At 52.6% G+C, this 13,039-nt stretch overlaps 4 protein-coding genes across 4 annotated transcripts; 2 read left to right on the forward strand and 2 right to left on the reverse strand.

Moving 5' to 3' along the window:
* Positions 1 to 241: 241 nt before the first annotated feature.
* On the forward strand, positions 242 to 2,090 carry LRP88_01865 (serine hydrolase domain-containing protein; the record flags this gene model as incomplete). Its single annotated transcript, XM_083238538.1, has 4 exons — positions 242 to 767; positions 816 to 866; positions 920 to 1,193; positions 1,244 to 2,090. 4 exons carry the CDS (start codon positions 242 to 244, stop codon positions 2,088 to 2,090), a joined length of 1,698 nt encoding a protein of 565 aa, XP_083105646.1.
* Positions 2,091 to 4,946: 2,856 nt separating this feature from the next.
* LRP88_01866 (alpha carbonic anhydrase) lies at positions 4,947 to 5,839 on the forward strand (the record flags this gene model as incomplete). Its single annotated transcript, XM_083238539.1, has 2 exons — positions 4,947 to 5,124; positions 5,193 to 5,839. 2 exons carry the CDS (start codon positions 4,947 to 4,949, stop codon positions 5,837 to 5,839), a joined length of 825 nt encoding a protein of 274 aa, XP_083105647.1.
* A 300-nt stretch (positions 5,840 to 6,139) lies between these two features.
* Positions 6,140 to 7,395, reverse strand: LRP88_01867 (uncharacterized protein; the record flags this gene model as incomplete). Its single annotated transcript, XM_083238540.1, has 3 exons — positions 6,140 to 6,822; positions 6,870 to 7,195; positions 7,253 to 7,395. 3 exons carry the CDS (start codon positions 7,393 to 7,395, stop codon positions 6,140 to 6,142), a joined length of 1,152 nt encoding a protein of 383 aa, XP_083105648.1.
* Positions 7,396 to 11,785: 4,390 nt separating this feature from the next.
* Positions 11,786 to 12,322, reverse strand: LRP88_01868 (uncharacterized protein; the record flags this gene model as incomplete). The annotated part of the gene is made up of 2 exons (XM_083238541.1): positions 11,786 to 12,127; positions 12,179 to 12,322. The coding sequence occupies 2 exons, from the start codon at positions 12,320 to 12,322 to the stop codon at positions 11,786 to 11,788; spliced, it is 486 nt and encodes a 161-aa protein (XP_083105649.1).
* Positions 12,323 to 13,039: the final 717 nt, after the last annotated feature.

Raw genomic sequence — 13,039 nt, forward strand, 5'->3', positions numbered from 1 at the left:
GAACAATCCCTAGCGGCACAACGCTCCAAAAAGGGACAGGCGCTGTTTCTCGGCGGCCAGTAACACCAGATGAGCCACGACAAGGGTGCAGGCCATTGCCATCAACAACTTCAACTGACACGGCATGAATCTTTGGATATAAGTAGGGCGCCACCGCTGATTCATTCAGGATGGAGCCCATCAAGCTACAGAGGTCCACAACCCAAAAACTCCTCTTCTTACTGTTCTTGGTGTCGCCATCATGAGGACCTTTTCCTTGTCACTGCTCTCCCTTGCTTTGAGCTCCCTTGGGCAGAGCCTCCCGACTGAAGAATGCCCAATCCTCGGTCCCGTACTTCCTTCCGGCTTCGATCTATCAAACAGAAAGGCCTTTAAAGATGCCAAGGCCGCATTCCCTAAAGCCATCGAAGCCCTCTTTGATGCTGGCGTCTTGAACGACACCCAAACCGCCTTCGCCATCGATGTCTTCTCGACTGCGACCAACGAGTCTCTCTATAGCTATTACCACACCGGAAAGGAACTGAAGAGCACATTGACTACGGGCGAGCTGGATGATGGAACCATCTTTCGTATCGGCAGTGTTTCCAAGATCTATACCGTCTACTCCATCTTGGCCCACGCTGGCCTGGAGATTTTCAACCATCCCGTCACGTTCTACGTACCGGAACTTCTGGGAAACGCCGGAAGCGATCCGTTGAGCAAGATCAAGTGGGAGGATGTCACCGTCGGTGCTCTTGCTGCACAGCAGGGAGGCACCGGAGGAGTTCGTAAGTTATCTAGCATGCGGCCGCCTCAACACAGCTAACCTCATCTAGCCCTGGAGTCTGTTACGTGTCACGGTTCATCCAAGGGTTGCACCACTGAAGGTACGTTTCATAATCCCATTGCTTAATCTACCTATGTATAATAACGCGGTCAGATTTTCTCGCTACCATGAAGGACAAGAAGCACCCCGTGGCTCTTCCATTCCGGGCGTCCCTTTATTCAGATGCTGGATTCGCCCTTCTCGGAGTTGTGTTGCAGCGCATCACAGGTCTAACCTACAACGACGCCATTCAGGCTGCCCTTGCTGCCCCTCTCGGACTCAACAGTTCCACCACATTCGAACCCAACGACCATGATGTCAATGCTCTGATTCTCCCAGGCTCACCGGCCGAGTCTTCGTGGGGATTTGATAACCAAGTCACCGCTCCGTATGCCCCCTCATCTCTTATTTTTGATTAGATGTTAACATATTGCACAGTTCAGGTGGCATCTATGCCAGCGCAGCCGATCTGCGAAGGCTAGGCGTTTCCATCCTCGAGTCCCAGCTCCTCTCCCCGCGTACGACCCGACAGTGGATGAAGCCCCTCGGTGGCACTGCATCCCTGACATACGCCGTCGGCGCACCTTGGGAGATCAACCGCCTCACAGTGCCAGTCACTCCCGGCTCTAACCGCACCCGCGTTTCGGACCTTTATACCAAGCTGGGTGGAAATGCTGGCTACGCTGCTGTCTTTGCACTATCGCCCGACCATGAAATTGGATTCTCTGTGCTTGTGGCTGGTCCTACTGCTGTTTCCGACCGTATCCCCCTTCGCGACGCTGTGGGAACCGTCTTCGTGCCAGCTGCCGAACACGCCGCCGTTGAGAACGCCGCTATCAACTACGCCGGTGTCTTTGCTGATGATTCCGATGAGACCTCAAACCTCACCTTGACTATCGACAAGGGCCACCCAGGACTTGGCTTGGAGTCGTGGAACGTCAACGGCGTAGACTGGCGAGCCAACTTGACCCTGCCAGGAGCTGATCCAATCCTTGCAGCCAGCCAGACAATCCGCCTCTACCCCCTCGGCCCCGAGGCAGAGGAAAAGTCTTCGTCTGGTGACACTCGACGTATCGCCTTCCGTTCCGTTGCCCAGATCAAGCCCATCAGTCCACGAGCTGAGGTCGAAGGAGGTGAAGGCATGTTCGACAACGGATGCCAGACGTGGTTTGATGTTGGATTCTGGGACTCGCTGGATGAGTTTGTCTTTGAGGTTGTTGATGGAAAGGTTGTGAGCGTGGAAAACGCGATTACGCAGCAGGTGTTGAAGAGGGTGAGTGAATAAGGCAGGGGAGCCGTGTTGGGCCTGAGCAAGGCCGGTTTTAGAGGAGGTACTTGCATTTGAACCTCCTTCTGTTTTCATTCTAGTCGTATGTATTCAGAACTCTTGAGTAGACATTGTTGTCTATGAGTATGCATAATGAAGCGGGTTATAGAAAGGGAAGAGTTACTAGAAGAGCGTGGTTATTCGCCAGCATATCAATAGAGAAATACGAAGACAAGAACAGGCCAATAACAGATTGATGAATGTATTGAAAAACAAGCCGGAGCCAATAACCACAACTCTTGTCCCTGACACCGCTCATGGATGATCCGCTCCGAGATGGTGGTCATTGGCTTGTCACTCACTACCCTCAACAAAGTATAGCTCACCATCTCCCTCCAACCCCGGATTCCCCCTCACCACGTAACCTTGTGCTCTCCCGATAACTCTGTCGTCATGTTGCTTGACTCTTCCCACGACGACCTACGTCCCTTGCTCGGCGCCCTTTCATCATGAGTTCGGGGACTATTGGAGTCTCGTAAACATTAGCTTCCCATGGCCGGGCTACAGGTCAACGTTTACGTCGCAATATTGGTCACGTGGACCGCTGCAACCACCGGGCTGCTCCTCCGTCTCAAGGCCCGGAGGATGACGAGGATGAAGCTATGGTTTGACGATTACCTAGCGTGCGTGGCATGGGTGAGTTCGTTCGCACTTTGACAACTTACTTCTTATGGCTGACACGTACAGGCGCTTGTTTCGGGCTACAATTCCGTCACTATCTTTTGTATGAGCGAGCGAATCAATTCCGGGTGTCTCACTGACAACTACAGGGGCTGCTCGTTATATGCTTGGCCAGTCGCTCAGTGGCATACAAGACCAAGCTCGCGCAGATATGATACGGGAAAAGTCGAGGTTCCTCCTTTGGGTGACCGAGCTCCTCTATGCAGGATCGATAGCCGCATCAAAGCTGGCAATCCTGTCTTTCTACTGGCGCATCTTCCGCTATACTTCGATCCGCATACCCATTCTCGTCCTTATCGCCGCTGTGTCTATCTGGTTCACCATCCGGACATTCATGGTGATATTCCACTGTACTCCGGTTCAGGCATACTGGAACAAGACCATTACGCACGCCCGTTGTTTGGTAAATGCATCGACATTCTTCTTTTGCACGATTCTTATCCACTGTCTGATGGACTGCATCATCTTGATCTTGCCTGTCATTGAAGTAGCAAAGATGCATCTGCCATGGTCCAAAAAGCTTGCCGTGGCTGGCCTTTTTATGTCTGGAATCATGTATGCATCCTCTCATCTTGCTACTGCCTGCATCTGCTGACCGGCAAAGAGTCTGTATTGCGTCAGTCTTTATACTGATCCAAGCTATCCACTATGACCCCAATACGAGAGAATTCCCAAGGGAAATTGCCCCCAGCATGATTTGGGGAGGCGTCGAGATCAACGTGGCAGTCTTTTCTGGCAAGCAAAGTCACAAGATCTGCCTTGAGTGAGCGCTAACACAGAGTTCAGCTTGTCTTCCCATGCTCCGCCCGATATTCCAGAGACTCATTCCTGGAATTTCAACTGCCGAGACTAGTCGCCCGATCAGCTTACCCAGTGTAGTACTCTCATCGACGCCATCGAGAGTGAATGAGGCCAAGCAGGAAAAGTCGCGCAGGTCGGTGGCTCATGGCCTCGTAAACCATGAACTTGCAACCGTGTCAAGCGTGCCAAGCGATGCATCAAGGCAAAAGAGTCCTTATCAAGCTAGAAATTCAGTTGATGGTTAAACAACGGTTTGAACTCTCGTGACTCCGCCACGACCAAAGCCTTGGAAATTCCCTCGCCAAGCCAGGCTGAGCCAGGTCGATGCCTTGGAAAGGCCAACACCTTCCCGTTGAAGCCGACTATCTAGATGCTTGGCAACAGTAGTCTAGTGTCTCCCATGTTGAGCAGCCAGTCCCGACACGGCATCTGCAGACAACTGCCGTGTCTTGGGTCTGCCTAGTTTCTGACATTGGGGACCGCCAAGACACGTCTATGTAACGCGCCAAGACCCTTGACCGTTGTAAACGTGACTGGTCTAGTTGAGAAGCTGACGTTTCCCCGGTGGCTTTGATGATTGAAACGAGAGGATAGAGTTATTGCCAAGCCGTCGCAGCATCGCCAACCGCTAAAGGAAGCGCTGCGCCCGTTGCGTTGGTATCGCCGAGACAGAGTGGGTAAACAGGCTAGCCCGGCGAGAGAGCTTGGACTGGGTAGATCTCTGTTCAATCTCATTTTACCCAGGCCCCTTTTTTCAGGCGTCGGCGAATCAGCGGAGGGCATTTAGCATCGGAGCGTAATTAAAGACTCAAAACGGTCCAGACTCGACCGTTTCAGCGACTCATTTGCGATACGAGCCCCTGACAGGGCCAGCGCAGAGTTTACCCTGTACAGCCAGACGATGGAAAAACAGGCCGTTTTTGCCGAGACTGAACAGCAGAGAGAGCACTTGGGCGAGTAAAATGCCTTGTTCGCCAGGGGCACAATGGAGCTGCTTCATGCGCCGCACTGTTGGCTTGTCAAAGGGTAGCCTTGTGGGGTCACGACTCGGTGCGAAAACCCCCTGTAACTTTGGCTCCCAGCCACGAACTCGCCCTTTGTCGATCGCATTCTCTCGCAAGCGTTGAAAGCCTCTGCCGACGACGCTTCAACTGCGCCTCTGTCTTGGCAGTGACATTATGCTGGTTGAATAGAGATTGTTTCTTGCCAGAGCTGCTACGTAGAGCAAAAGTTATAAACCTCGTTGTTTCCTGGGGACGAGAAAGTGGAACATCTCAATCATCTCCATCTAGAACCCACTCTCTACACAAGCCTAAATAACACCCGACCAAGATGCGCGGTCTCCATCTCCTTGCGACAGCGGTGCATGTCACTGGCACACTCTCATGCGCCCTCCACGAGAATCACCAACAGCTCGTCAACAGGAAACGGCACGTCAGTCCCCGGGCGGCGCCAGGGGACACAGATTGGGCATACGAGGCATCCTTTAACTGGGGCCGTCTCAATCCTGGTTGGTAGACCCCTTCTTCCCCCTCGGCAGCTCGGCTAGCAAGCGTGTTTCTAACACCCCTAATGCAGATTATGCCCTCTGCCAGACCGGCACACAGCAGTCGCCCATTGCCCTGAGCCTCAACAATGGGCTGTCGCTGAACCACATCCCCGAGTTCAACTATCCTGATAGCGTGGCGGGTAACTTTTACAACTGGGGTTACGGCCCGGCCTTTACCGTGACGCACGAGGATGGTGTATGGGACCAGAACCCTTCCTTCTCATTCGACAACGAGACTGTCTATCTCAAGGGATGGCACATCCACTCCCCGGCAGATCATTCCGTGGGAGGAGATCGGTCCAAGGCGGAGCTGCATCTCGTCCACGTTGACGCCAAAGGCCACGAGCGAGCCGTCTTAGCCATCCGTCTCGACCCGGGTAATCGGGACAACCAGTTTCTAGCCCAGCTGCCGTCCATGATCGGCTTCAACGAGACGGATATCACGGAACCGGCAGAGCTGAACCATCGGCTGGCGCTCGAGAGCGTGCTGTACTTTAACGAGTTCTGGACCTATCAGGGAAGCCTGACGAGTCCCCCCTGCCACGAGGGCATCCGCTGGTTCGTGGCCAGGCAAATCATGTTTACGGGCGTGCAGCAGATGAGGGACATTCTGGGGGCGAGCACGTACAGCGCCCGTGCCGAGCAGGAGGTTTGGCTGCACAGGATTAACGAGTGAGGCACGCAATTAGGACGATCCTTGAGTGATGATCTTATCGAACAAAAAGTTCCAGAAACGTCACTTACGTAAAACAGAAACGATGCTAGACGAGACATGCGGGAGATGATGCAGTCAGTGCGTGAGGCTTAAGTCACCATCGGGAACAACAAACCACATTCGATTCGAAGAGTAAGATAGTAAATGCCAATTCAGTTGATGATGATGGCTTCAAAATGTTCATTAGTCTATCATTATTGTACATACGCTCTCTATATCTATTTGTTCGCTTTGAAAAAATCACGAAGAAAAAAAACTCCCTTAAACCTGTAACCGGTTCAGAGGGTAGCTCTTATTGCTCGCATCCAGGAACGTCTTCTTCTTGTCCTGGTGGAAACCGTCGTGCAGGCGGTTCACAAATGCTTCGAGGATGGCCTGGTGAAGGTCGCCCACGGGGTAATCCTTGTGGAACCAGTGATGCCTCACAAACACGCCTCCGCAAGACTTGTCGCCAATGTACGGGGCACCGTTGCCGTCCATGCAGGGAATAGGTCGAAGCTCCTCGTCAGAGTCGTAATCGTAACGAACGTAGTTGGCGAAAGCAGCCTGCTCGTGCGCCCAGTCCTTTGCCCACTTCTTGCATCCGTCGTACTTCTTCTCGGTGGGACAGGCCTCCCAGTTGGTGAAGAGCTCCTGAGTGCGCTCGCTCTGGCGGGCGACGACGAAGCCGGTGTTCCACATGGGCTTGCCCTTGTGGTCGCGGTTGCGGGGGGAGTCGGGGTCGCTGGCCATGGCGACGAGGGTGTTGTCGGTGATGTTCCAGAGGGACATGAGCCACTCGAAGGGCATGTGAGGGTACATGAAGACGGCGTCGGCGTCGAGGAAGACGACAAACTCGTGCGTCTTGAGGGCTTCCTGGATCATGGGCACCTTGACCCATGTGCCGTGTCGGTCAGAGTAGTTGGGGGCTCGAATGAATCGATAGTCGTAGCCGTGAATCATGGCTGATGCGGTTAGTGAGAGTGTTCTTCAGTGAATCGAGGCGACATACCATAAAGGTAGTGATTCATCATTCCACCAGTTCGTCCAACCATCTCCTTGGGGTTCAGCTTGGAGGTGTTCATCATAGCACCGACTCCCTCATCCACACGGGTGTCGACATCGAGAATGAGCAGCTTCTTGCCGAGCGGCTTCCTCCATCGGTAGTTGTCCTTGGCAATCTCGTAGTTGTACCCCTCCTTGGAAACAAACTTTGTCTCATTAAGATCGTGCAGAAAAGGCTTCCACAGCGCGTGCATCAATCCTGACATGTCATCCGGGGCTGGGACCGGGGCGGTCTTTTGAGGCGGCTGCTCTTGAGCTGGGTCCTTGAATGTTCTGCGGATGAAGCTGTCAATGGGTGCACTGACGTCTTGGTGATGGGGTCAAACTTACGGTAGAGCCTCGATGGCTTCGGCAAAGTAGAAGCCCCACATGTGAATCGCCAAGCCGAAAAGGACCAGCAGGCCCATGGCGATGAAGACGCCTTTCCGCCGATTGAGCCGGCTAAGGAACACCTCGTCCATCATCATCTTCATCTCGACGACTGGGGGTGGTGGTGGCTTGAAGACGTCTGCAAGTGTCAATCGGTCGAAGAAAACAATGTCTTGAAGAAGAAAAAGAATGGGCGTATTGAATGCGCGGTGGCTAAAAAAACGAGTGTGTGTGTGAGGATCCAGAAAAGACGGGACAAGAAACTGGAGAGAGCTGGGCGGCCGACAAGCTTTTTGTATAAATGTCACATCATGCAGGAGATTGGCAATCGAGCTCGGCTTTCAGCAGAGGAAAGGACCAACAGCGTGTCCCTCAGAGGCACGCACGGCACACAGTGACTGAACGGACTGGACTGGGTGGCTCACCACCATGGCACCACCGCATCAACCGTATACGAGGTGGGTCTGACAGGTCTGTTGCCACGCAGGGATTGGATGCTCCGTAGAGTCTCTCTTCACATGCGAGATGGCCTAGACCCGTCCCTGGCCAAATCTTCTGATTCCCGGACTCCCGATCCGCCTTTCGGACGCTAGATTCGTCTAGCAAAATGCTTGATGGGCCCCCCTGATAGATACGGAACGGACCAAGTACCCGCCGCCTGCAGCCTTGAAAAATTGGCTCTTTGAGGATCTCTTGTCATGAGCTTGTTTATCATTTCCACTCTGGATGCAGGCCAAGAGAGGGTTCCAGCATGTCGGTTCATGGCTCTACAATGCTTGTTTACGCTGTGCAGCCTGTGCTACAACTTGGCAAATGCTTACTTGGAGAACATGTCTTGGGATGCACGTGCTAACACGACCTTTTTACGCCTGGGCCCATCACATCAGACAGCCACAAACCCGCCGGAATCAGCTAGACTACGGGCTCTCCATCTAGAAGCTAAGCCGCAGCCACGGAACACACTAAAATTAATTTGCCCACGATCAACGTTGCATCAGATCAGTACGAGGCACGAAACGTTGGATGTAGACTCGCACAGCAAGGTTGCTCACATCATCAATAGTCTATTGGCTGCGCTTCTACGAGGTCCTCCCATGTTCAACACCTATAAAGACCCTGGCGATAGCTCCACAAGGCTGTGTGCTGTACTGTTTCATCTGGCCTCGATACGGTCGCTTTCGCTCTCCTTTCACTCAGAGCCAACGTTCCTCAATGCAATCTGCTAGCGCTGAAACTACTGTCAGCTCTTCACAGCCAACAACCCGGAGTTGCGGATAAAGACAATGCTCCGATGCAGATTGAATTGTCAGAAAACGCCATTATTGGCGTTGAGCAAGCCACCAACTGACTCGCCCTGACGACTCCTGCATTAAATTGCTGCGGCTCTCAACCAACAACACCTTAGGCATCCATCCATCCATCGGCCACTCCCAAAAAGACCCTCCGTATCAGAAACTCCGTCTGAGCTTTCCCATTCAGGCTTCCTGTGCGACCGTTTCACCTGGCCGAGATGACAGCGCAGAATGCACCCCGTTTCGACACGACGCACCCCACCGGCAACAAAAGGACCACTAGCGAGGCATCGAAAAGGGACTGTGGCATTGGCTGCACCGTTTACGGGAACACGACTATTAATAATAACGCCGTCCCGGGCGCTAACAGAGACTTTTTTACGCATCCGTTGCAGTCAATCACCAGTTGCCTCCATACAAAAGGGGTACTCACTGCCCCCTGATTTCAAGACTAAGAGATCCTCTCCTTTTTGCGAATTGAAACAAGCGTCGGAACTTTAAAAAATTGCTCCTTGATACGTCTCTCGTTTGATCCTCTCGCTTCCGCTAACCTGCGATTTTCACAGAGTGGAACTCGACAAATCGAGCACTGACTGCGTTTCTGTCAACTGTCAGAAATCCATTTTCCCTCCATGTCATATCAGCTTGAAGATGGCTGCGCTTGCCGATCTCACTCTACTGGTCCTGTTCCCTCTTCTACGATATGGCCAATGGAAATGGTGGCAGCCTAATCCAGGGTTAAAGGTAAAAGCCTCATTTGTAGGCGTACGTACCCTGTACGACGCGTCACTTTTACTCCGCAAAACGACGGGAGTTGCCATGCCTCAAATAACGAGTATCATCATTTGATCGAGATCGAGACGTTTTGTTGGTTGGTGTTGCTGGAACTCTTACTTCCGGTCAGCCACGGCATCACACGACTGAGTTCATCCACATGTAAATGCACCTTCGTGACACAAACGCTCAAACAAAACATGACTATAGTATCAGGAGAAAAGGGGAGGGAACATTTTATTGGCCGAGGCATCACAACTGCATCTATGAAAAGGGAGACAGGGAATTCATTTATGGAACCAAAGCGCGACGGCTTCCTCACACGAGCTGTGTACCCCCGTTCCATCGGAGACTACCCTGAGTCGTTGTTTTAAGCTTCTTCTTGGACCTAATGCGAGCATCAAGTATGTCCCGTGCCTTGGGAGTGCTGTCTTGGAATGCCTCCACGAACCTCAGGTCCCTGGGGCTCTTACAAGGTCAATCGAAGCCACCATCTACCGGCTCACCTGCCGGAGAACCACAAAAGAAACAGCAGCACGTTCTGCATATGCCCCCGTGAATCCTTTCTTCTTCGTGTACGGCCACCTGATGATCGTCCGTGAGAACGCTCGACTCTTTGAAGGACTCCAACCCCTGGCGTCACGGCATTGTAAAACCTGTTTGCCACTAAGGGATGAAGCATCACTCTCAAGCTATACCAAGGGGCCCTGAGCCTTGAAATCAATCTCATCCCGATGATCGTGATAGATCTTCCCCACAGTCCAGCCCACGCAAGGGGAAGGGGCTGTGCTATACGAGAGACGCACCATGCCACCGAGCTTGGACAACGTGCTCGAGCTCCGATGCGAACAGGAGGTCCACACAAGAGGAGTTTTGTTCCTGGCCTAAAGGTCCCATCTTGGGACCAGCCCACTCTTTCCCTTGGACTTGTGCTCGACTTGCTGGCCGTCTCCATCGTATTGGCTTAGGGCTACGTCTGCGTAGCACCGAGCCTTTCCCAGTAAAAGGATATAGCGTGGATCTTTTTTAAGACAGGATTAGAGTTCCCCATTGGTGTTACTGTTGGCCGTTTGTTCTAAATTCACTGCCGTGTTGCCCATAGCAGGGGATGCTCGGAACCGCCTCTAACTGGAGGAGGAGCCGTGTCGCAGGTACGGATTGTATCCATCCGCTATGGCCCGACATTCCACTCTTGCAGGATGAAATCAGATGTGGCAGTGCTGCCAAACTTACACTTGACCAGCCACCGAGTGCAATGCGATGTCCCCGTTGCGCGGCCAACGCCGATAAACTTTCCCCTTTCACAACAATGAAAGCACAACAGAACGAGCAATGGTCTATCGTTCAGTTTAATTATTCTCCTACTGTACCGGATGGACAGTGGCATTATGGGGGGGGGGGGAAGGGAAAATTCACAAAATAAGGTTCTGTAGATGCCCGTCATGTACCAGGTTCAATCCCCGCCATATATCTTCTGCCATCTATTATTTTGCCATTTTGGCCTTCCTTGGTTGGTATTATCTGATTTCTTCGATGCCATATCTTCTTAATACGCCCTAACTCCTTGCGCAACTCTTCACGTGTGCCTCGGTCCCATTCTCGTGTAGATGCCATCATGCCACGGAGCGCTCAAGGCACTGTCACTGCCTCTCAGATCATTTTAGTCCTAGGTTAGTCTCAAGTTGATCTGGGCAGAGGTTTTCTTTGGGTTTTTATTTAGCAGCTTCGAAATTCCCTTCTATCGATGATCTCCTCACCGCTCATTTGCATGAAGAAGTCACTCGCACGAGGGAAGCTCTGATTGCGACCTCTAATCTGAAAGGCTGGAGAGCGTCAACATAGACTCGCGATTCTCACTTACTGGCCCCTCAAGTCTACTCTCAGGCTTCCGCTCGTCCGAAACATCCAGAAGTGACTTCAAGTCCTAGTCTTGTCTCCTCGGGATGGAATCTCTCCGTCTCCACAAGATGGGAAGTGCTTTCGCCAATCATAGTTGCTCGGAAAGCTGTCACCCGGGAAACTTTGGAAGATTTAGGTATTCTCTATGACGGTATTTGGATTGGACCTCCATCGCCCCAGTCATTCTTAACCCAGAAGCTTTCTTCCTGGCTCACACGAGTGCACTGTCAGTTTTATTAACATCGCCAAGTCGAGGAATCCCCCGAATTCGCCGGTCCTCTGGCTTGAAAAGGAGGGCCGTCTGATAGTGTACGGGTGGTGTATATCCGTCCTGCTTGAGGAGTTACGGAAGAAGCGGATGTGGCCCTTGTCACATGGGTGGCTCAGCCATGACCTGCTCTTACTTTCAGGGAGTCGGAGAGGTCAAGCTAAGACAGAGCTAGTCTCCGTCACACGACGTTTGCATTGCCCTGAAATAGTACCATGAGGTATTTTCAAGCGAATGATTCTCCAATTACCATCTAAAGCCCTAGAAAGTCGACGCAGCACTTGTCAACCAGCCCGTTCCAGATGCCATCATCGCCGTGCTCCCACTCTTGAAGTCAACTGCCAGGGCTCCCGCCCCCGTAAGAGCCTGTATGACCGACACAACCGCAGGCCCGTTCTTTCGGGCGGCCAGGTCCACCGCGTCCTTTTCGTACTGCGAGATCCTCGCCTCGAGTGCCATTATCTGCAGCTGGTTGATGTCCCTCTCCTCCTTCACCTTGGCCTCCCTCTCAGCGTCTCTCTTTCCACGATCGCGCTGCATCTCCTTGATCTTGGCGTCGAAAATGTCTTGCATGCTCTTGAGAGCTTGCACCCGGGTCTTCTCCTGCCTCGCTTTCTTTTCCAGCTACTTCTCCTTCCGCTCAAGATCCGCGACGGCGCGCTGCCACTTCAACGGTTGATCTTCCTGCATCTTTGCATAGTCTCGCTTGAGAGACTTCATACGATCGTCCCTATCGCGGTTTAGTTGTTCGAGCTTTTCCCGGTGCTCTCTTTCCTTCTTCGCGAGGAGAGCTGCCATCTTCTCGCTACAGCCTACCAGCCTGCAATGCCTCTTCGTGGCTCCTTTTGACGTCTGCAAGGTTCTTCTCGTGCTTTGCACTCTCCGCTGACAGATTTTTGAGGAGCTTTTTACAGGCCCGGGTCTTGTTGAGAGACCGTTCCCCAACCACCACCTCGTGCTGGATCTCAAGAACCGGGTTGCCGAACAAGAACAGGATGTGATTGACGATGCGCAACACCTATCCCTCAGAAATATCACGTCGGAACATCTGGCGGCTACATTAAAGAATGTCGGCCCAATTAGTAGAACGAGGCTCGGCCTCTCTTGCGATGCCGCCGCTTTGGTCACCGTTGAGCGTGTCCCACAAGGAAGTGGCTAGGACGACATGGGACATATCTGCCTTTTTGCTACAGAGTGCCTGGAACATGCGTAGGTTCCTCGAAGCTACCAGTCATACGGTTATCGACGATTCTGTACAAGGTAGATAATGCCCCCCAGTTCCAGAGTTTTGGAGTATCTCTGGGCGAGAAAGGAGGCCACGTCCGTCAGGGCCTCGGTGTCAGAGCGGTACGTGTCATCGAAGCCGGGAATGTCAACCAGGGCGACTGAATGGCCCTCGGCAGCATAACAGACAGTGCATAGGGATGTTAGAGGTGTCGTAACTTGAAGCGGGTGACTTCAGGCATAGAAGTTATGGCCGATCTTGACGTCGCTGCCGGTCAGGAGTCTCATGAA

This window comes from Fusarium phalaenopsidis (genome assembly GCF_050370095.1).
Source record: "Fusarium phalaenopsidis strain FUZ10S chromosome Unknown contig_32282, whole genome shotgun sequence".
NCBI lineage: Eukaryota > Fungi > Ascomycota > Sordariomycetes > Hypocreales > Nectriaceae > Fusarium > Fusarium phalaenopsidis.